The sequence below is a fragment of the Strix uralensis genome, chromosome 4 (genome assembly GCF_047716275.1).
Source record: "Strix uralensis isolate ZFMK-TIS-50842 chromosome 4, bStrUra1, whole genome shotgun sequence".
NCBI classification, from domain to species: domain Eukaryota; kingdom Metazoa; phylum Chordata; class Aves; order Strigiformes; family Strigidae; genus Strix; species Strix uralensis.
Genome location: NC_133975.1, coordinates 3,576,350 through 3,600,450, shown reverse-complemented (window position 1 = coordinate 3,600,450; position 24,101 = coordinate 3,576,350). Strand labels below are relative to the sequence as shown.

Sequence of the window (24,101 nt, the reverse complement as noted above, 5' to 3'; positions counted from 1 at the left end):
ACTAACATACCCACAGCTCCAGAAGAGTCACCTCTCTGCTCCTGTAGATGGTCTAGCTGATACATGCCTAATTCCACCTCGGAGCCATTTTTGTGAGCAGAGCATAGCTTTGAAGGCACCTTTCCCTGTGTCAGGACTCCAGAAGGGTTTGTGCAATTTAGAGGTTTGTCTCCTTTTTCCCCTGGTGCTGACTGGCCTAACAAGTTCCCTGCTCCTGCCCACAAATGTTGCCTTCTCTAGAAAGGAGAAAATAAGGTTATTTTTAAGGCAGCAGTCTAGATTTGGGTGTAAAATCTGGCACAAATTGAGATCTTTCCAGCTTCAGGCGACGTATGTTCCTTGTTGTCCTCTCTGCAAAACAGAACAGTTTAAGGCTAATTTTTTTTTTTGTTCATTAGGCTCCTGGTGTATTAGCAGACTGTGTAGCCTTGGCTTACTCCCTAAATGGCCTGAGCCATGGTCTTCAGTCATCCTCGTGACCATCTCCATGCCTTCTGCAGGCTGGTGTACCTCCAGCTGTGCTTGTAATACTTTGATAAACTTATTTTATATGGAGACTACGTTAATGGCTGGAATAGCCTCAGTTACATGGGACAGTCCCAGTCATCCACAACAAAATTCAAACAGCTAAGGCAGTAAAAAGGCTGTTTGCTTAATATGTCTGATCTGTATGAAATGACTCGCTCGTCTTGGCACAAGCCATTAACTGGGTGTTTCTCTCTTACAGGGCGCATCGAGAATAATCATCAGCCTTAATAAGGATTGATTGTGTACTACCCATCGTCATCCCGGTTTGATATTAATCGGAAAAAGCTTTTTGACCGTCGCGTTGGGGAGGTGAAAAGTTGGATGAGCGTCCCTTTTAAGGTATAGTGGAAACATTGATGAGATGTTTGGGGTATGAGACTGGTACTGCTGTAGCCTGCAAAGGAGAACAGCACCTCTGAAAGTTTCATATAAAAATTCTTTGAACTCTTTGCAAAGCTCTAAAGGGAGGTGGTGAGCGTACAGCTTTCTCATGCATTCACATCTCTCAGTCTTACAACATCTGCGTGGTGAAACCTGTGCTTCGTTGTTCCCCTGTTTGATCTTAATGGGCGTGGTCTTTGTAGACTGGGGGGTTGCCTTTGTTTTGATGCAAACTTTCATGAATCCGGTATTTTTTCTCTATTTACTTGACAGACTCTTTCATTTTTGAAACTTCTAGTTTGTGTTGCAAGGCATGCAGAGTTTGGGTATCAGTATTAGCACTATTTTGAAGAGGGCTTTTCTTAAGGTTTTTTTTTTCTTGGTTATACAAACCAGTATAAGACTGAAATATACTGACCTCTGCTATTACCTTGGCACAGATGGACACATAATTCTGGCATGAGTGATTTATTAAGGAGAGGGAAAGACAAAACTCAGTCTTTTTGAGGAAAGGAAGGTCATGGTGTAAGAAGGAAAGTTATGGAGTAAGAAGGTACGTTACTCAGGACATCAGTGAATTAAAAAGCAACTTCCAGCAGGGCATTTGTGGGCAGTTGTTCTGATCGAAGTTCTTCCCATGGTCTGACTTGAGGAGAAGATTGAGGAATGCTTTTAAAAAAAAATAAAAATCTTACTGTAAGATTTCTTGTTCAGTATTTCAGAGGATTCATTCCAACCAAAATGGATTTGATGCTAGGATGGTGTTGCTAGAGTAGCAAATTGAGATGGGCATGCGAAACCTGGTGATTTTTATAAGCAAGGTCTTTTTTTTTAAAGCATTTCTTGTTGCTGTGGCTTTCACAGGTTCAGCCTGTCTGGAGATGAAGTTTGTGTATGTGGTTTGATATTTCCTTAAAGCTTTCACGTAGGGTCCTGCTGACACTGCGTGCTTCACAAACTTGACCAATTTATGGTTTCATATAAAAATTCTTTGAACTCTTTGCAAACCCGGTGTGATACCTCTGTGCCAAACTGAAGTCAATCGTAACTTTTGTGGATGACTAAATGCTTCCCTTTGTATTTGTGTGATACTTAGCAATGAGTTTCAGACCTGTTAGTGTGCGTGTGTGTATGTATGCACTTAACTGAATTTCATGTTGTGTTTTGCTACGTGTATTTTTTAGTCTGCTTGGCTCACTTTTTGTTTTGGGTTAAACTCCTTTTGAGGTCAACAGCTGAATTAATGCCACTAATTTACTGAGAAGTGGCCAACTGTCCGAGAAGGGCTTTGTCTTTGGTGCATGCTTTCTCCATAGCTGATCCCAGAAAAGATCAAAAAGATTGAGTTCAATGAGACTGAAGTCACTGAAGAAATTCGCCTGTGATGCATACTGTAAATGTTAATAGCCTAAACTCTGTTTTATTATTCAGTCCTTGCTTGTATAAGAAAAGCCATTTTAGAGAAGTAAGAGACCGATGAATATGTTCCAATATCTGCCAAAATAACACAGATCCTATCATAATCCAGTGAATATGTAGGACAGAGATGCTGCCTGCACACAGGTAGTAGCTTTCTCAAAAAAGCCTGTGGTCTGGATGTGCCTGTCAAGGCTTCTTGGCTGTTTGGGCTTGGAAGCTGGCAATTCAGTGGCCAGCTGGAATCCTAAAGTCGCTCGGATCTGCAGGGTGCACCTGAAATCACGTGGAGTGGCCGTGGGCTGGTGCTTCACCGTGGCCAGTGCTGGCTGATGTGACTGGCTGGCGTAAACGGTCTCAATGTAATTGCTTGTGTGAGAGTGGTTTGTCTTGCATGATGAAGCCAGATGTGGATATGACTCTGTTGGCTGGAGTGAAATAGTCCAACAGCACTTTCCTTCCGCAGCAAAATCCTGTTGGAATAAGACAGCAAGGTCCACAGCTAAGGTCACGGGACTTGCTCGGCTGTTTCAGGTGGTGTGTGCTGCTAGGCAAGAGGCAGAGCTGGATGCTGGGGTGCTGGGTGTGTCCATCCTTCTGTGAGCCTCTGACTCTTGTGGGCTACTGGAAAGGTGTTTTGGGCTGAGTGGTTTTTCTCTCTAAAACAGGTTATGATATAGCCAATGTTAGCTGGAAGGGTCTGAGCACCCTTTTGTGCTTTTATGGGTTGTTTTTTAAAGTGTTTCATTATATATCACTTACTGATTCATGTGACGGGTCCAAAGCATTCAGATTTGGATTATGTAGGAGAAAACTAATACATGAAGTCTATACAAAGCTGTCCACTCAGATGTATCGCTAGATTTCTGGGCTTTGTTTTTACTAGTCACATTCACTTGTCAGAAGTTACTGTCCTCTTTTTGTCAGCCATTTCAGCAGTGTCACACATTTATTCTGGCTCAGACTTAGCAGGGGGTATAATGCTGCCAGACCAGGGAGCTTGCATTTGCAGAAGGCAGGTAAGAAGAGTTCAAAGTTTAGATCTGAAATCTCAATTACATCCTGAAAGGTTCTGCACGTGTAATTGGAAACCTTGGGATCCCAGACATCGTAGTGATCCTAGGTCTGGTGACACCTCTGAGTAGAGGTCACAGAATCCCAGAATCATCTCGGCTGGAAAAGCCCTTGAAGCTCCTCCAGCCCAACCATGAACCTCACACTGACAGTTCTCAACTCCACTAGATCCCTCAGCGCTGGGTCAACCCGACTCTTCAACCCCTCCAGGGATGGGGACTCCCCCCCTGCCCTGGGCAGCCCATTCCAACGCCCAACAACCCCTTCTGCAAAGAAATCCTTCCTAAGAGCCAGTCTGACCCTGCCCTGGCGCAGCTTGAGGCCATTCCCTCTTATCCTGGCGCTGGTTCCTTGGCTCAAGAGACTCCTCCCCCCTCTCTGCACCCTCCTTTCAGGCAGTTGGAGAGGGCCATGAGGTCTCCCCTCAGCCTCCTCTTCTCCAGACTAAACCCCCCCAGTTCCCTCAGCCGCTCCCCATCACACCTGTGCTCCAGACCCTGCACCAGCTCCGTTGCCCTTCTCTGGACACGCTCGAGTCATTCAATGGCCTTTTTGGAGTGAGGGGCCCAAAACTGAACCCACTCATCGAGGTGCGGCCTCACCAGTGCCGAGTCCAGGGGTAAGATCCCTTCCCTGTCCCTGCTGGCCACGCTAGTGCTGATACAAGCCAGGAGACCATTGGCCTTCCTGGCCACCTGGGCACACTGCTGGCTCATGTTCGGTTGGCTGTCAGTCAACCCCCCCTGGTCCCTCTCTGACTGGCAGGTCATGGTGGTCTCAAATCAAAAGTGCCTGAACTGAAAACGCTGTGTTACTGCAGGAGGGGAGGGAGGGTGACAGGCAGAAACAGACCCACTGGCAAACACTTGTCACCTCTCCTAAAGAGCACAAGTGGGAATCATGGAACCATAGACTGATTTGGTTTGGAAAGGACCTTTAAAGATCATCTAGTCCAACCTGCCTGCAGTGAGCAGGGACGTCTTCAACTAGATCAGGTTGCTCAGAGCCCCGTCCTGCCTGACCTTGAATTCTGCCTTTCCTAGCCAGCGATGATTGCACTGGCTCATAACTACCTGATCTGCCAGGGCTTCTCTGTCTGTCCCAGCTTACCCACCTGGAGAGGAGAGTTTCACTGAGCCGCGGTTGGGTTAGCCCATGATTTTCCACCACAAGTTTCATGATCCCAACAGGTTTACAGGAAGGGTAGGGGGGGAAGTGTTCCCGATGACATGAAAAACTTGCAACAAGAGCAAGGGCATGCTCATCTTCTCCCCAAGCCTTAGGCCACCACCTTAGGCTTGCGTAAACAGTTGTGTTTAGAGAAATCGAGGGCGTTGTTTCAAAATGCCGTGCTGTTTCAGTGTTATGCTAGCAGTAAAGGATGTGGCATGGGGGCGGCTTCGGAGGAAGTTCAGCTCTCAAAATCTGCAGAGAAGCCGCCGTGTGTAGCGGCTCTGCTCCCAGCAGCGGGTCAGAAGCTGCGTTTTTGGGATTACTGCCAAGAGACGTTTCTTGGAAACTCTTCCGCGCGCAGTGTGAACAGCAGGACGGGAGGTCTTGATTTGAACTTCAGATGATAAAACCGCTGAGGTTTTGGCAGGGCTGTGTGGTTGGATGCCTTGTTCTTGGCCTTTCGCATTTGGGTGTATAGGTGAACCCCTGCCTGGGCTGGCTCAGAAACTTCCATCTGACTTCGTAGCAAGCTGAATTTTCCACTGAATAGGGAAGTTTTTGAGAGTGAAATAACTCTTTATTTTTTTGGATGGAATTCTCCAACCCGTTGACTACACCCAGTCTATTTTTCTCAACCAAACTAGTGCTGAACCTACGCTGCAGGGTCATTAATTTTTCTTGAAGCTCATATCTGTCTTCCATATTTGCCCTCCCTGACATTTAGTCTTGCTGCTCGCGTTACCTCTCGGCCCATAAGAGAACGGTAGTGTAGGTCACCTGCCTGTGGCTCACCAAGACCCTCAATTGACTAAAAACTCTTTTTTTTTTTTCCTGGTAAATCTCATTTTGGGCAGAACAGGGGAGGAGGGAATAGGTATGTAATCTGTGACTACATCCAGCATTGATTTCTTCAGTAGGAATCCATAAACACTGCTGCATTGGAAATAACACTGATCATTATTATTTGCCTTTAAGTTCCCCCAAAATAGTCTCAGTTCCCTGTCACGTAGAGATTTAGAGGCTCACAATGTACAGCAAGACACGGAGGGAAGAGGGGGAACTCGCTTGCTGCGGTTCCTGGAAAGCAACTTACGTGCTTCGCATCTTGGGGCGTATGTTCACGCAGACAGCAGCAATGTTTGGAGATTTGATTTCGGCTGCCCCAACTGCTGCCAGAGAATTTCAGAAGAATAAAGGAAAATGGATGAAACTGTGGATGTACTCTGGAGTATCAATTAGACTTTAGCCTGGGTCAGACTTTCCTCTGGTCTTTTTTCTGTAGATGTTCTCCATCGCTTTCTCTGAATCCCGTCCTTCTGTTTTCCAGGAAACTTTAAAATTTATGTAGAGAAGGAAGGAATATCTCTTCCTTACTGCAAGGTCCAGGTCAGCATCTTTTTTTTGAAATCCCTGTGAGAGCCATTTGTCAGAAAGCAGAGAGCTGAGCCTAGTAGAGCCAAGCTGAGCTTGAATGTTCCCTTGGTTTGAGCTCATCCGTATCAGCAAGGTGCAGTGGGAGCAGAAATCTTTTTATAGGTGACTGTACAGGATAAGAAGGAGAATTTCACAAAGGTTAAGCTTCCTCCCTAAGTTTTGTTCTCTGAGGAGGCCCTGAGAAAAACAGATACACTGGGAAGTTGGTAACTCCAGACAAGTACGTGCACGCACCAATGTGCATGCTCACATGTGTGTACACGGAGTGCTTTCCCAAATAGCCTAGAACCTGAGAAAATGGAGATAAAATCAAAAGACAATTGAAGTTAATTATGCTTTCAAGGCAACTGGAGATTGGTTGAAATCTTGTGGGATTTTTGAGGCCTCCCAGTGCAATTTCAGGCTGAGTGTGGGGAGGAAGGTTTAGTTGCTGTGGTCATTAGTGTCTCAGTTGTGACTGTCACCTATTGCTGGTGTCGTATGATGATGGCTTTTGGGTTATGGATGACACTGATGTCACCACTGAAACACAGGTTTCTTCTCATTGCAAATTTTTTGTCACTTGGCTGCGTGCTGTAGGTATCCTTTCATGGTAAAGGAAGCCTACTCTTGCTCTTTAAACTGCACAGCACAAATTTGGATTCAATATAAGTTTTGGGTTTAGATTAAAAACCAACAAAAAGAGCATTTTGACATGTGACTGAACTTTGTTGTCCTTCTTCCACCCACGTACTTTCCCCTTTCTTTTCATCCTCACTAAAATCTGGCCTGCGTGTTGTGTTCTGGGCAATGGCGAGGTTGCTAGCCTGACTTTGAACTTAACGAACTTTTCCAAAGAGCCTTCAAAAAAAGTCACGTTCCAAGAAGTCTTGGATATCTCTTTCATTTATAGAGGAGTTGGGATATGACTGAACTCTTACAAATGCCAGATGTTGGACACTCAGGGGTTTACAGGTGAGCTGATGTGGAGTAACAGAATTGGAAATCCATCATGATGGTTAAACGTCTTGCTTCCTGTGATGTGAGCTTGAGAAGCAAAAGGAAGAGCTTTACTTTAACTCTAGAAGAACCAAAGTCTTTAGGGATCTTGCAGTGGGAGTTCACAAAATACACAAAACCCTATGGAACAGTATTTCTTGCTGTGCCCTTCTGCATCTCTGTGGATTTAGGCCAAGAAGTGCTCTGCTAACTTTAGAATTTTGTCTGACCTAACCTTTGGGTCTACAAACATGTTGTAACAAAGTACCATCAAACAAGTTATTACATGAAATTGCACTTCACATTTTTTGGTATGTTCATGAGAGTAATTGTTCAGAATTGTACTTCACTAATGGAAGCAAGTGATATTATTAAAAAGTAATACATCCTTGGTTTTATTCCCTTAAGATGGAAGATCTTTCTTCAAAGAATCACAAATAAAACAAGATAGTGCCTCATAGCGGGTATTAAGGAAAAAATAATAATTAAAAAAAAGTCTTTGGAATGGTCTTTCCCTCTGGCATCTTCACTCAGGTTCTGCAATCAGTAATTCAGAGGAGGTTTTGTGGAAAGGAGAGGCGAGATGCAGGAGTTGATATGACTTCCCCAAGGGTGAGAACTTCTAGAGCTGGGACCCGAACATTAATCTCTTTAATTCCAGCTCAGCGCTTCAGTATGAGATCATTATTCTGTTTGATTAATCTGCACAATGCCTCTAAAGCCATAGCACTACGTACACATTGAAGAACCCTGCTGCAAGTCCTCGTTTAAGTATCTGGGAGCCTTTTGCTATCCCCGACACCTTTTTGCTTCAACTTTGAATACAAGGAAGTATTCGCTAACCTTGGTTGGTCTTACTCTGATCTGATCATCAGGGCTGATGTATTGCTGGTGTTCATTGGGGAACATTGTTATCAAGAGACAAAGTGTTCTTAGTGCAAAAATTAGCTAAAATGCTAATATTTGATAGGTACAGGTAGAACTGTAGCGGTGACAGTGTCATTGATAGTTTTCATATAACAATGAGTAAAATGTTGTGTTCTTAACCTTAATTTCCTAAAGATAGGAGAGCAGTAACAGGACACAATCTGCATTTATCAGCCCCTCCATTCCAAATAATCTTTTGAACCACTGAGCAATTTCAGCCATGTTTGAGAAACTTCAAATCTTGCACGTTCTGTGAAAACTGAGCAGCAGGGAGACTAAGTGGGGAGATCACAAGGCTTCCCAGGCTTGACGGAAAGTCTGCAGCGTAAATTTCCTTCTTAGGTAATCCACGTTTGATTTGGAGGATGATGCCAACTCCTCGGTTGAGGTCATGGTATTACCAAAGCCTCACGTGTGATACTGGGCAGTTGTTTGACCCCTCTGCTGCATTAAGACCTATTGTCCGCACGGATGACTTCATCTCTGTTCACTCAGAGGCACGCGCTGCCTTTTTTACAGGCATTAGCAGATTTGCCAGCAGCACCTCGCACATCTAAAACGCTGTGTAAATGCCGTCAGCGCCCCATGCCTGGAGACCCGCGAGTATCTAATGCATCATGGTGCAAACTGTGAAATTGAAGATTCAGCCCCACTTTAATGTTTTAGCGCTGTAAGCGGCAGAACTAATGCAGCTCAGCATACTAATGAGGGAGTATTTATCGTTAAGTGCTGAGGGTGTTCAGCTTCGCCCTTGAAACCTTTCTGGGAGGCTGGTCTTCCTCTTGGGCTGAGCTTTGCGAGGTCCTCGGCAAACCACCAGCATCACAGCTAGAGCACAACTGCCAGTGGCAGGAGAAAAAGCCCAACTTGATGACTTTGAGGGAAATGGCCCAGAAAATGAAACCCTCTATATAATTTATAAAAGACCTTAAATAAGGGAGGAGGAGGGATTGATGTGGAAATGATTGTTTTTCATGGGGAGAATGTGAAGATGAAAATGAGAAGAGACTTAAACTGGCAGGTTACCACGGGGATGAAAGTGAGATGCTAACAGCTTACGGTATCGCTCGGGGGCATCAAAAACGTTGGTATTTTCCTTTTGGAGAACCCCTCCTCCAGCACTGTCTAACTGGATCACTGTCATCTGTTAGTTTGAATTGGAAAATATCGATATGAGTGAAAGTGCCACTTTTAACCTTCTCTACACCTGGTAGAAAAGCATTTAGAGCTAAAAGCTGGTATTGGTGTTACCTGGAAATACTGAATGGAGAAGGCTTCACTGAGATGAAAGACCACTTTATAAAGACAGGACTTCAAAAACCATCAGGTTTGTCAGGTGCTATGGCATTAGGGGCTCACTGGAAGGGACGTATCTCTTACGCTCCTCAGATTTGTAATCTGGGCTGTTTAAATTCTCTGTCTAGAAAGGTGGGGGGGGGGGGGGCGGTGTGGAATACTTGAGAGAATTTTGCTTGCAGGGATGGCTTCCACCAGGAGGGGAAAATGCTGTGGACAGAGGACTCGTCCAAGAGGGTGTGGTGGTTTCTGTGAATCTGAGTAATTTCACACCAGCCCCTGGAGGTTGTCCAGGTTCAAAATGGCAAACCTCTGAATTATGTGTGATGTAATAGCCCAATTACTTAAAAGCAAAATGGCCTCCTGAATATCTGTCCTCTTGACTTGGATGGAGAGCCTCTAAGCGTGAAGATGGTTTTAGTTTAGATGTCCTCAGCTGTGAAATGTGCATCAAAAATCCCAAACACACAAATTCTGGTCTAATTGCTTGGCATGTTCACATCTAGCATTTATATCCCTGGGATGATCTTGATTTGTTTCCACCAAGAACGTGAAATTCCTGCTGAACCGCACAGTGCAGAACTCAGAGCAGTGTGTTGACACAGTGTTGATGGGGAACCCAAAGAGTTTTAAGAGCCTGATGGGAAATTACAGCAAACAAGGGCTGTTGGCAACCAACTTCCAAATCTAAATCCTCCATGGGCACAATACACAATTTCCCAGGTCAGGAAACAAATGCTGTGACTGCTGTATTCCTGTGTATGATATTTATGACACACAATGTTATCTTTGTAATTGTTACGTATGCTTTTATGTAGTGCAGTTAGGGTGGGGCTAAGGTTAATGGTAATGTTAATCGTTTTCATGTTCTTAATTTAGACTCTGCTGTCGTTCAGTAGGGAGTGAGTAACAAAAATTATTCCTGCTATTGTACTGCTGTCACATCTGTGACGTAGGGAGATGGCTACAGCACAGCCTAAATCAGCCGAGATCACCCCAAGTCTTGGATTTACCCACTGAAAAGCTCATTTGCTTAAGCTTTGGTGTTTTCTCCTGCTTACACCATGTTGGAAAGTCCTGAGGGTCTTAATGGATGGACGTGCTCTGAAACCAAACCCTGTGTTTGGAGAGGTACCTGCCTGTAGAGACTTCCACCCAGCCGAACTTCAGCCGAGGGAGAGAAACGGTTTACGAAGTACTTGTTCAGACAAACTCACCTCTGACATAATGACTTTGATTCCCCCTCAATTTCTCTTTTCTGAAATGTATTCTGGAAATGCAGTAGAACCTAGTACAAAGTCCATGTGTATGTGACTATAGGGCTTTTTTTCTTCCCCACTGACTTCTGTGAGTTGGGATGCGTCTGGCTGCAGGTTTTATACAAAAGACCAAACTCAAAATATCAAAAAATGACAAAAATTTAAAAAAACCCACCACAACACCCAAACTCCCTCAACTTCTTTTGTTTGGTGACCACTCCTAAAATACTTTTGCTCGCCAAAGTATGGAAATAGACACTCCATGCATTCTGAGTATTGTTTGAGGGGTACAGCTCAATGAAAAATCAAAAAAATTACAGGACATTTGCTGTTTTTTTTAATTCTGCAGTGTCTAGTGAGAGTAGCAGAAGGTGAGGGGAATTACTGCTGTCTCCGGGATCAGGTCCTGCTGCTGCTGGTGGATCTCATGCTGCTGTGTAGCCTTTGTCAGAGGGGAAGTGAAAATTCTGGGGTCCTCAGCTTCCTGAAGCTTCAAATGCTTCTTTTTCCACCAATTTAAAGCTAAAAAGATATTAAGTGCCAATTTCTTTTTCTAGAAACTGAAATGTCGCAGCCATCTTCGAGTAGTTCCAGAAGAAACACACGCAACCATTTTGCCGAGGATCAAACTTCTTTTTTCTTACGATGTGCTCAGTTCACAAATAAAAAGCTTATTTGCTAAAGCCCATTTGCTTTTGCTGCAAGCAGACTGAAGAGCCTGTGCTCAGGAAGCACCAGAGGACTGGCTTAAAAAAACTTCTGAGAGTGCTCTTCGTGTTGTACTTCCTCAGTTCAGGACTCCAAGTCTTTCACAAAACTGCGAAGCATCCCATGGGGCCGCAGCCATCCTGGGGTGGTGGATTGAATGACTTAAGTATCTTTTTTTGGTCTGATTTCTGACTGTAGCTTTAATTTATTGCCTCCTCTGTAAACCACAGATATGTTTGTTATTTGCAATTACATGGTAGAAAAAAAAAAAAAAGAGCTTTATTTGGATTTTTAAGTCATTCTTTCTCTTTGCCTTGGTGTTGCAATGAAATGCTTTTATGAGGCTTGTGGGGAGAGCTGGGTTGAAATAGCTTCTCAACAGGACACGTGACAGGCAGCAGTGTGCAAGCCCAAGGAAAGATAAGAATGAAGGTTTTATGCCTTCAATGAGACTGGTTAGTGCAACATTCACCAAGTCAATTTTGTACATTGAATATTGGAAAATTGTAGCTTTTTTTTTTTTTTTTTTTTTTACCCTAGAAACCCTCCTATGTTAACTTTAAGCTACCTACAGGAGTTGGACTTTCTCTTTCAAAAAAATATCCCCATGATGGGCACTTCATGGTCTGATGACAGTCACCATATGCACATACTTCGGTTCAGCAGCTGGCCTGCTGGTTTGTCACTTAACACAACTTTAAAAGGTTTACACTGAAATTTCCCTGCATGTTTAACAGTTTCTCTGTTTTACTTAACTGAATCTGATAGATTAAATTTTCATTTTCAGAGTGAGTAAGAACTTGTGGTCCAAATACAATGATTAGTGATACAATACTTTCAACGAATTTAGCAAGTGGTCTTTCATGTTGGTTTCTAATCTCTCAATCTCTTATAAAAGCAGAAAGCTGTGTATTACCTGGGTGGTTTCCTTAAGTGCATGAAATGGGTATAAAAGGTTAGTCAATGCCCAAAGAAGATGCAATGTTTTGTTTAACCAAAAAGCTTTGTTCACTTTTGCCCAGAGAAGGCCACAAAGATGTTCGGGGGGCTTCAGCACCTCCCCTGTGAGGACAGGCTGAGAGAGTTGGGGGGTTCAGCTGGAGAAGAGAAGGCTCCGGGGAGACCTTAGAGCGGCCTCCCAGGACTGAAAGGGGCTACAGGAAAGGGGGGAGGGACTCTTGATCAGGGGGGTAGGGATAGGATGAGGGGTAACGGTTTTAAACTGAGAGAGGGGAGATTTAGATCAGATGTAAGGCAGAAATTGTTCCCTGTGAGGGTGGTGAGGCCCTGGCACAGGTTGCCCAGAGAAGCTGTGGCTGCCCCCTCCCTGGAAGGGTTCAAGGCCAGGTTGGACAGGGCTTTGGGCAACCTGGGCTAGTGGAAAGTGTCCCTGCCTGTGGCAGGGGGATGGGACTGGATGATCTTTAAGGACCTTTCCCACCCAAACCAGTCTGTGATTCTTGTTGAATTCTGTTCTGAAGATTGTAATTTTCAACTGCAGCTTCCAAGCGATGCTGATTTCAGGAACGTCTGCTATCTGAATTTCAGACTGTGGTGGAGAAGGCATCTCATCCACGGGGTGGTGAAGTCATAGGCTCAGTGCATGTAGCAACTGGACATGAGAAAAAGTCAAAAACTTAGATTGTTCATGAATATTTTACTAAATTTAAAAAATGTAGCCCAATGATTGCTTCCCTATAATTACTTTCTGCCTCGGTGAAAATAACATATGCCAACATAAACCCCAGTGGCAATGGGGGAAGGATTGAGTGGAGAAAATGAAGTTATCTCTTGATCAGCAGTATATCAGCTTAATAATAATACTTTGATTACGAAAAGCATTGCCCTGTGCCCCCAAAGAGGCACAGGCTTCCTTGTGCTTTCTGTGTCATCTAGAGTTGTTTGAGGAGGGTTGAATACTGTGTGGCTTAAAAATACCAAACCACTAAGACCTCATGAGGAATGTATCATCTTTGAAAAACTGTCATCTGCTTTAAGTCCTTTTTTATTTCTCCAGCCCCAATGCCTGGCAGGAAGCTGGGAGCTCTTCACTTTTAAGTGATATTGCTGTCTCTGGCTTGCTCTGGCCACCTTTCATGATGTGAGCAGGGTCAAATGAATCAAAAGGCCCTTGAGTTAGACAGTTACCAACACCGGAGGTCAAGGTGGTCTCAGGGCTGCAGCCCTGGCTGCTGCTGTTTCTGTTTACCCTGGGCGTGGAGATGTAGCTCGAGTCACAGAATCACAGCATGGTTTGGATTGGAAGGGACCTTCATCCAGTCCCACCCCCCTGCCACAGGCAGGGACACCTTCCACTAGCCCAGGTTGCCCAAAGCCCCGTCCAACCTGGCCTTGAACCCTTCCAGGGAGGGGGCAGCCACAGCTTCTCTGGGCAACCTGTGCCAGGGCCTCACCACCCTCACAGGGAAGAATTTCTTCCTTAGATCTCATCTAAATCTCCCCTCTTTCAGTTTAAAACCGTTACCCCTCATCCTATCCCTCCCCCCTGATCAAGAGTCCCTCCCCCCTTTCCTGTAGCCCCTTTCAGTCCTGGGAGGCCGCTCTAAGGTCTCCCCGGAGCCTTCTCTTCTCCAGCTGAACCCCCCAACTCTCTCAGCCTGTCCTCACAGGGGGGGTGCTCCAGCCCCCCGAGCATCATGGCCTCCTCTGGCCCCGCTCGAGCAGGTCCATGTCCTTCTGCCGTTGGTGCCCCAGAGCTGGACCCAGCACTGCAGGGGGGTCTGACGAGAGCGGAGCAGAGGGGGACAATCCCCTCCCTCGACCTGCTGCCCACACTTCTCATTAGTCATCCCAGCCATCGCAGTGTGCCTTCAGTCCCATCTTCACCCCGGGTGGGAGCTCTGCTCAAAACTGCACATGGTGGAAAGTAGAGGAAAGCAGTTTCCCCCCTGGGACATGGTTGGATGGAAGCATTCAGGGACAGTCTGCTCAGGGTCTTCAGACCATCTCAGTGAGGATGAGGACAGACCCTCCGCCCTGCTGCTACCACACGTGCCTTCAGGGTTGCCTCTCACCCGTGCTCTCGTATCATTTTGAGTGCAGCTGCACCCAGGCCTTCAGACAGCGAGGGCCCTGTGGAAATAATCCTGTTTTTTGGGGGGAAGACTAATCATTTCTCCAAGAATGCCATTGTTTCAATGTCTAGGCACAACCCTACAATTCTTGGCTTTAATGAACTTGGCCCAGGCTGCCTTCCACCACACCGCTATTAAATGAGGAGTAAAGCGACTACACCAAAGGAGTTGCGCAGTGTGCAATCGGTGGTGGGTGAGAGCTGTGGGGTGCAGGTCCTTGGTACCTCTCAGCCCTTCCCTGGCCGCCCTCCGTACGCTCCCTGCCTGCTGCAGAGAGCTGCTTTCTGGTGTTGAAAGCCTTCTTCCTCATCTCCATCCCCTGGCTCAGGAGGCAACGGTACCTAAGGGGTACGCCACGGCAGATTGTAGCACCTTGCCACCAGCCTCGCCCTCTCCCTGCTGCTGCTAAAATTGGGAATAAAAGGCTTTATCTTAAAAAAAAAAAAGTTCTGAAGGTGATGCTTGCATGTAGCTCTTTGTTCTAGGTGGTGATATTATCTCTCTCAAGCTGCCTTGTACCCGTGATGCTGCCCTCATCCTCTGAAGTCTAAAGGCTTTTGTGCAGCGTTTAGTGAAGAACTGCAACACACGGGTCTTTTGGCAGCATGGGTTTCCAGTCGTTATGCAGTTAATCGTCAGGCTACAGCTAAAGGAAAAGAGAAACCCTTTGCTCATAAAATGGGTGGAAAAGGGATCAGGTTTTGCATAAATCAAGAGATTTATGGAGCAGCGTGGTGTCGTTGCTGGAAAAATTCACAGGGACTTCAGCGATAATGGGAACAGGAGTGCTGAGCAGAATAGGATTGTATTTATCAAAAAAAAAGTTTGCCTTTTTTTTGGATGTTAGAGAAAATTGGGCAGAAGTAGTGGTAGAGTCTATGCACCTATATCAGGAAAGCTTCTGATAGGTTTCACCAAATATTTTCACGGTGAATTGAGATTGTGGGGGAGATAAAATGATACAGCTCTCAAAATGTCAGAGGTTCCCTTGCGAAGGGCGGTAAACTGGATTTCTGGGCTCTGAGGGAGCAGCCGTGGGGGAGTTATCAGGAAGCCGAAGTGATAAATCCGGGATTACTGCTCGGATGTTTGCTGATGGTAAACAGACCCTTGAGATGTGCAACGGCGGCTGGAAACTCTGTGAGCGCCGATGTTGGATACAGTGCAAATACTCATGAATTGGTTAAAAAAAACCCAACAAACCCTCAGCACTTAAACTAGTTCTGCAGGCAGAGGAGGTGGAGATGCCAAAATTGGGAGGAGCTTTGATACCCGGCGATGAAAAGCTGTTTCCTGAGTCGGAGGCTGAAAGGATGGATCCTGTAGGTTAGAGTAACACGGGGATGCTGGCTTTCCTATTGCTAACTGCGTTCCCTTCTCGCTGCGTGATATTTATTATTTCACTTGGGTTATAACTTCCTCGTCGGCTCACGGGGGTGTGGGAGGGGGAAGGAAATGACACTTGCTTTCTTTGCAGGACGTTTCGAAGATCTGCAGATTAAAGGCTGGCTGTAAGAGCTAGGTGTTACCGGAGATGGTAGAAATAGCGTGCGCTTCAGAGAAAATTCTTGCAGGTACGTCGGGTGAAGTAACCTGAAACCTGGCATTTGGGGTGCGGCAGAGGAAGATTGCAACCCGTCCAGTTTTGCTTTGTAACGTAACACACCGTGGAGAAGGGCCTGTTGCTTTTTTTAACTTTTTTTTTTTTTTTAAAAACTTGTAGTGGCTTGGTGGTTTTCGAGTGCTCCCAAGCTCTTGCTCCTGCCTGGTGGGAGTTGAAGGTGGCTGCGCTTTGTTTGCACGGTTGCCTCCAGAGCCCTGTTTCCCTTCACACAGTCACAATCAGGCAGGAAATGGGTTTCTTGTTCGCTGAGCCAGCCTGGTTTTCTCGACAGCGAAAGCTCCCTCCTTGCTTTCTCCCTGGGTCCTGCTGGGAAGGTCTCCAGCTCTGCTCGCCCCCACGCTTGTCCGTGAAATTCCTCCGGAGCGATATTGAGACAAAGCTTTCGGTCACTTGGCCTCACCTGACTCTGTACGATGTTCCTTGTAGTTTTTCTACCTTACATCTCAAAAAAAAATCAAGCACCCTTGCCTGCTTCTTTTCATATCATTGTACAAAATGTGGCTGTCACACCCACCGGCTTCCTTTTAGGTTTTACCCAGCGCTGGACTCCGGGTGCCTTGAATAAAGCGTTTTGTGCTGAGACGTGGCAGTGGCAGGCTTTCCTCCTGGCATGACCAGACTCTCAATGTGACATTCAGAGCTGTAAAACACTCTCTGACAATAGCTGGTGTTGTTCAAAGAGCGGCATAAATAATTGAGGGGATTTTTTTTTCTTTTTTTTGCAAGAAGAATAACATCTCCCCAGGATGGCCGGGGAGGCGGCAGGCTGTTTGCATGCACGATTTTGAGGGGGGAAGTGTTGTAGCATGGAGGGGAATCTCAGGAAAGGGGTGACATCGAAAGGGGGAACTTCAGGGTGTTATCTAGAAGGTTTTCAACATCGTAGCACTGGGATATCTCTTAAACGAGGTGTTGGGACCTCTGTTCTCTTGTATACCCACCTTTATACAGAATAAAATAATACAGTCATCCAGGTTTTTGTGCGTTTGTAGCATGACAGGCTGACTTTGTGGCACGAGCTTTAATTGCTGACAGGATACCTGGGAAGACAGGCTCATGGAGTGGTTCAGGTGCTCATATGAAGCCTCAGAGGGTCTCCAGTCCAGCCTCTTGCTCCAGGCAGGGTCAGCTCTGAGGCTGGACCAGGCTGCTTAAAGCTTTATCCAGTTGGGTCTTGAAAACCTCCAGGAATGGAGATTGCACAACCTCTCTGGGAAACCTGCATGGCTGACCTCACGGTGGAAAAGCTTCTCCCTCCAGTTTGAACATCTCTTGTTTCATCTTCTGCCCTTCGTCTCCTGTTCTGCTGTGTGGTCCTGTGAAGAGCCTCGCTCTCTCTTCTGCCTGACCTCCTTGGAGATGCTGGGAAGCTGCTAAGCCCCCTTTCTCGCCTGGCGCTGGTAGGTGAGCATGCCCAGAGGGAAAAAAAGGACAAATATATCTGTATTTGTGCAGCTACTACCTACCACAAGTTTTTCCTTCTCTTTCCATGTGCACCTGGGTCCGTCCCACCTCCATTGCACTCATAGATCAAAAGCAGGGAGTAAAAGTTTTTCTGTCTTCATTTAATCTTTGGCTTTCTCAACTTAGAATCAGATAAATTAGAATTAAAATTAAAAATAAAAATTCGTTGCATCTGGCTTAGCAATTCAATGAAATTTGATCCCGTGTCATTAGCCCATGTGTCTGGTGACACTCCTCTTCTGGAATTTCAGTAGAAAATATTTATTTCTAAGATTTTTTACTTCCAGTCTTGACATTCACTGCTTTTAATCCACCTAGTAGATGATGTGATACTCGTATTATTTTGTCAGTTAGGCGGATTTTTGGTGCTGTCACCTGAATATGGGTCAGAGCAACTTCTGATTTCATCCTTTTCAACATGATTTTTCTTTTCTTCCTTGTAATTCGTTCAAAAAATCAAGACTGTTGGCACTAGAGCAGCTTCTTTCTTGGTAATTTCTCCAATACTATGGAAATACAACACTGAAATAAATGTATTTTTTACAGTGAATATGCAGGGGAAAGAGCTTTTGTACATCTTTTAGATGGAAGCTGACCCCAACCTCATCTATTAAAATTGCATCTTTGTAAAAACTGATGAAAATATGCTTATTTAAAAAAACCCAAACTGTTCTAAAACTAAGCTTAAACTGGAAAAAATAATACACAGTAGTTGTGGCCACGCACAGACTCTGCTCCGCACGTGACGTGGGTATGAATGAGCCCCGGCAGTTTTGTCTCTGGGCTGGATTAGGCACAGTTGCTACTGGTTACTGTGCAACCCAGCTCGGCTTGGCTCCGCCGTCGGGGCCACTTGCCTTTCCTCTGCGAAAGCCCCGCTGAGGCTTGGGAGCCCAACAGGGTGGCGAGGACGTGCCCCGAGCAGGTGTTGTTGGGGTACGGCTGAGATCTCCCCAGCCCACACCCGAACAGCATCCCTTAGTGTCCCTTCATGTCACTTACTGGGTTTTTAGATGCTTAATAGTCCTTTGAGCTCCAACAGCCTCCAGAGGAGGCTTTTATTTCTGGGATTTGCTTTGGGTTGAAATGTTCTTACCTTTATTTTTTTTTTAAAGTCTCTTTACAGGATTGAGACCCCGTGAAGTCTGTTTTTTAGCAAAGATGCAGTTTGGTTTTTAGCCCTGCCGCTTGCGCAGGCAGTTGTCAGTCCCGGAGCAAGCGATGGTGGATTTTTTTTTTTGAGATGTAAAACAAAAGCAGCTCATGGTTGGTGTGTGCTGCTTTCTGCTGTTGGGAGGGAAGCAGCAGCCTTGTTCACAGCCCGTTCCTCCCCTTGCCTTCCTGTGAGGCCATTGAACTGGCTCCTGTCAATCAACGATGCTTTTAAAACAAACGTGTGGGATAAAGCTGCAAAATCATTCCTGTGTCAGCTCTGGAGCGGTGACTGCACAGCTCGGTTTGTTGATGTACAGACGTACCCATGTGCAGTCATTTTTGCACAATCATTTTTGCCTGTCTGAGGTGTGGCAGTAGACGTAGCAAAATAAATAAACCAGTGTCAGAGGGACGGTTCAGGCAGAGAGAGCAAAGGGCAGGATGGCTTCAAGCCCCCCAGTGCTCTGATCTGTGGCAGAGCTCAGGTTATTTTCCTTATGAAAATAATCCAAATCTGGGAGCTCCTGGATCCTATACACACTTTCTAGACTAAGTCTGATAAAACCAGCTTTAAAATGCAGCCTTGCTTAGTAGAGAAGGGGCACAGTGGGGTGTAGCCCCCTCCACAAGTAAGAACTGGGGGCTCCCGTGTGCAGCTTATTCAGATGTTAATCCAGTTGCACAGCTAAAGTACGTGGCGACGTCTGCACAGAGGATGATGCCTTTTGCTGTGGGGGAAGATCTCCTCTCCCGGTGCTGACCTGCCCGTCGCAGGCTGAGCAAAATGCATTCAGGTTTTATTTAACCCTGGCAACATATTTTAAAATAAGGCTGGCAAAAGCAGTGGACTTGGGAAAAGACAAGGTGTCGAAGCAGTGGTGATTACTGGAAGTGTTAGAGCATCATGGGGGGAATGCAAGGATGGGGAAATAATAAGAGGTGGCTTTTGGGCAGCAATATATTTCAGGGAGGGCTCGGTGAACTGAGAACACCTTTATGAAAAGTAGACATTTGGGAGAAGCCCTCGAAGGTGAGCTCACCTCCTTGTAATGGGCTGCGAGGACACAAAACACGTGGACAACTTCCCGTCTCCAAGTTAGCTCCTCAGATAAGACTGACCTCGCAGCCCCAAAGTACTGCCTGGAAGAGAAGAGTGAAGTACCCAGTAGATGACTCCTGGCTTTGATTGTGTGGACCACAAAAGCTGCTTGATTTTAGTGTTTTTCTCACATACTTGCTCATATTTCTTTGTCATCGAGCGCTGTGCTTGAGTGAAACCACCTGTGACCTTGTCTCGGTAGGTGCTACCGCTGTGGGTTGCTCTCGAGGCAGCATCTCAGCCCTTCAAGAGCTATGACCTCCGGTTTATACCTATATATACCTGGAATTATTCCTCAAGCCGTGTTGTGCAATAGGGAGCGTGATTCCACATGTGTTTTATAAAAGCAGAAGAGGATTTTGGGTGTTGGGTTGGAAAATCAAAGTCCTGTTTGGGGGAACTTGCGGTCTGACTATCCAGTTGGACGAGCTCAGTTTTCCCTGCAATTTAAATATACTCTACCAGAATTTTAATTGTACTGGTCTCCATAACTACATTTTAACTCTTTAGGAGTGTGCAAGGTTTCCAAGCCACCGTCACCCTCCAGTTTAAATGAGACGGCCTTAGAGGAAAAGAACAGCTTTGAATGTGTGTGTGTCACCTTCTTATTCCTCTAGAAAGCTTTTCTGGCTGCAGTGTGTCATTTGGGATAATCCAGAATATTTCTGCACAGCTCAAGAAAGTCCTTTTCTCCCCACCTGCCTTCTTGAAGCTTCCCCATCCTGTGTGGAAGTGGGGATCTCCTTCTGAGCACAGTTTTTACCCTTATTCAGCCCAGAAGTTCTTTCCGCATCTTTGAGGTCAGCTATATGATATCCGTAATTTCTTGGCACTTGTATTTTGTTTTCTTGTTCTCAGATTTTGCTGGCACTTACATGCGCGAAAGTACAGCAGTTTCCGAACTAAATTCAACCAGAATAAACAGAATATATAGAAAGAGCTTCCAGTTTATTGCGTGTATCAGCAAAATTGGAGAAACAGCTGTTCCGTTGAGGGAAAAGGTCCCTGAAAATCATTATCTCGTTTATTGGAAGGGAAAGAAGAGAAATAATCTGCTAATGCTTCAAGTATCAGAGATAGACAAGGGATTGTCTCAATTTTGTTTTGTTATGGTATTGTGGGAACACAAATGCACTTAGTCCCAGCTGGAGCTGCTGCAAAACCTGTACCCTGGAAATGCTGGAAGCTTTGCTGTTGATTTACATGTATGCAGAGTCAAACCCCGTGTGTACGCTTGCTCGTGGGTTATTATTTTGCCACCGGTGAAAGTTTCTACAGCAAAACCCTCATTTGAATAGACAAGGTTTAGGATGGTGAGGAAAACAGATAGATGAGGGTAAAACAATTTGGTTTTGTTAATGCTGCAGGCCAGTAGTGGAAATAGAAAAAGAAAATTAATCTTTTTCCCAGGAGACTGTCTTACCTGGAGCACATACCTCCCTAAGAGGTGGTAGATGGATTTCTTTGTTTTTCCTTAGGTTTGTCAAAAGTCTGGGATTTGGAAAAGAGCAGCTATGTATTTTGAGAGTTAGATTTAGATGTCTTGTATCCTGTCTTTATTAATGCTTGTTGCAGCTGATGCTCCTGGTAGGCTGAACCCATCAACACACAGGGTCTTCTGATGCTGTCCTGGACCCTGCAGCAGCCAGGATAAGTTTTACTGCTCAAGGGTCTCCATCAGACGTGGTGGTGAGACTGTGCCTTGGCTACACTTGGGCTTAGAGGCAAAGCCAAGCTTTGCCCCAGTGCCTCCTGCTGCCAAGCCTGGAAGATCATCTCAGGCACCAAGTTCCTGACCATCATATGATCTGCAGAAACAGGTTTCACTTCCTTAATGCTTAATGCAGCAAAGAGCATGACCTAGAGGGGAAAAAACCCACATTTAGCCCCACCAGAGAAACCTCTTCCAGGCAAATCAGCTATTTAATCTGTCACCCTCATGCTTCCCACACGCCCTTCCTCCGCGGGTTTGTCTGGTGGATGGGGCAGGAGCCTCTGAGTTGGCTTTCTAAGGCAGAAGGTCCTTCTGGTGACGAGCACAGGGCATTGCAACCCGGCGGGTGCGATGCTGAGAGCTACGCCGGCTGCCTGAAGCCGTACCTGGTCCAGCACTTGATGTAGCTGCTGCCAATCATCCTACTTATAACTTAAGAGACTTTCAAATTTGCCTGCACTGGAGTTTGTGAGTTTGCAGTACTGATGCCGAGGGTGGCGGGGAGGGGACTGCATACCAGGCACCTTCACTGCTAATTATTTCTTTTAAAGCTTAGGTAATGAATCATCTCAAACAACTCATGGTAGCTAATGTAGGAATGGGATATCTGTGTGGGGAGGCAATCTTGGTTGGAGGCTTGCTTTCGTTTGAGTGAAGGACCTGAGCAAATTTGAACTGAAAATGTGCGGTTTTAAATAAAAAAAACCAAACCCAACCATTTAAAGCAGAGTTTTGTATTTTTAAACAAAACATGTGGTGGTCAGAGAGGACTTCCAGAGAACCAGATGGCTTATTTTACTGCTGGAGCAGGGTCTCCAGTAATGAAACAAAACAGAAACCCCTGAAGAAAACTGAGCCCTCTTGCATTCAGTCGTCTGAAGACTACAACAGATCACCGTGATGGATTAAAGCAAAGCCCCACAGCTGCACGCTACATCTGGCTCCACAGCTCTATCAAAGATTTTCCATCCATGAGGTCTCGTCCATGACTTCTGGCTCCACTTTCCATCTTCAATATGTCCAAAGGTTACAAAATTCCCATGGTAGGACTCCTCGTGCAGTGTTGCAGGGATTCTGCTACCAGCATGATGAGTCCCACAGGTTTTATCCTGCTGTCCACTGATGTATCCCTCCAACAGAAACATCAAAAACTCTTGCAGCAAAAAAATCGGATCCTGGATCTTTGACTGTTTGGAGGAATTTGGGTGGTATGGATCAGGAGGTGGTTCCTCCAGGGCTGCACCTCCAGAAATTTGCCCTATAGCCCCTTTGTAATGTAATAACACCCTTAACGAGATGCTTAGTGCTTTCAAACCTGATGCACGTAAAGATTCGTGTCGTAATTCTCCTGATCCTTAGGTCTGCTGAGTCCCCATGGACTTTGGTGGTGTTTGGGTGGCGTGCGTGTCAAAACTCTGAATTTCATCTAGCCTAAAAGCTACAACATTATTCTTTGGTGCAAGGTGCTGAGCAATCCACTAGAAAGAAAAGCCCGCAAGGGGTTGGTCCTTTGCCTTTTTGGAGGTACTGCTGGGGCAACGCCTATCAGACATGGGTGTGTGTTGTTTCAAGCCATTTATAAATAAATATAAGCAAAAAAAAAATGTTGATAGCTCCTTGGTCTACATAAAATTGAGTGGATTTATTCGCAAGCTTTATTTTGAGAGTGAATCTAAAATCAGAGCCTGATAGTCAAGCCTGGAGGTGAAACTCTTCCATGAACACACTGAAATGAAAACCCCTTTTCCTTCAGTCTCTGCTGCTGTGGCCTAATTTTTTTCCCCCCATGTTCAGCTTTCACTTTTGTTGAAAGCCTTATTCTGCACTACTGTCGTCTGCCAAGGGTTTGTTTGACGTTCAACTGGAGCAGGACCGGGTCAAGGTGCCGTGGAGGAGTGTAACAGGGTGTCCTGATCAGCACTGATAAAAGATCTTGCAATGCAGACAGCTGGCCCTCGGAAAGGGGCCAGGGCTGTTGCATTAAACCTGAGCCCAAAACAAAGGTGCTGGGGAGTCCAAGCATTAATAACAGCTGTAAAGGAGCTGTTGCTTTTTGAGCAACATGACTTGCTGTAGCTCTGAACTTGTGACCCGGAGGAGTTTTCACAATATCCCGGCTACAACAATGTTGTATTTATATCCGAAGCTCAGAAATCCCTCTGTGCAGAGAAATGGAGAACATCCTATCACTGTCTGATGCTATAACCATTTTTAGAAATCTGGCTGGAGCTTGTTGCTTGGGTTGCTTCCTGACGGGTCGCTCGGTGTCCCTGCCCCAGCTCTGCCGCCTGTGTGCACGGAAATCGCAGCTGAAACCACTGTTTGAGTCCATCGTACAAGCTGCATCACGTGGATCTGCCTTAAAAACAGCTCCTGGATGCCTTCAGGTGGATAAAGCTGTGCCCGGTGACTTGGCAGTCTTTGGGCTGGGGTTTGGTGAAATGATGGGCAGGAAAACCCAACGTGTGGGTCATGAAACTGAAACCTGGCAGGAGCGAGGAGGTTTCCATCATGGTGATTTGCACTGGTGAGAGGAGCAGGTGGTGGCAGTACGGCGCTTGGCTGCATTCGATGGCGTGGGGGTTAGGGGTAGCCCATGTATCCCTTTGCTCAGACATAGAAATTCTTGAATTTGAGATCTGGCAAGTCAACAGCATGATGGGGATGTGGGATTTTTTCCCAGAACGTTTGGGGAAGCACAAATACCGTCTTGTGTATTGATTCTCTCCCAAAACATATAGGATACAGCCAAGCCTCCTGCAAACAAGCTGTATGT

General features: G+C 45.7%; 1 protein-coding gene across 2 annotated transcripts in view; it reads left to right on the top strand.

Moving 5' to 3' along the window:
- Positions 1–24,101, top strand: part of PTPRA (protein tyrosine phosphatase receptor type A) — a 134,640-nt gene that overhangs the window by 28,904 nt on the left and 81,635 nt on the right. Inside the window, exons 2-3 of one of the 2 annotated variants that reach the window (XM_074865441.1) lie at positions 728–867; positions 15,747–15,843. Coding sequence is in view for 1 of the 2 variants with exons in the window: in XM_074865440.1 (XP_074721541.1) it covers positions 850–867 (18 nt within the window). In the remaining variant the exon portion in view is untranslated. The remainder of the gene's footprint in view (positions 1–727; positions 868–15,746; positions 15,844–24,101) is intronic. The other variant, XM_074865440.1, reaches the window with a different exon arrangement.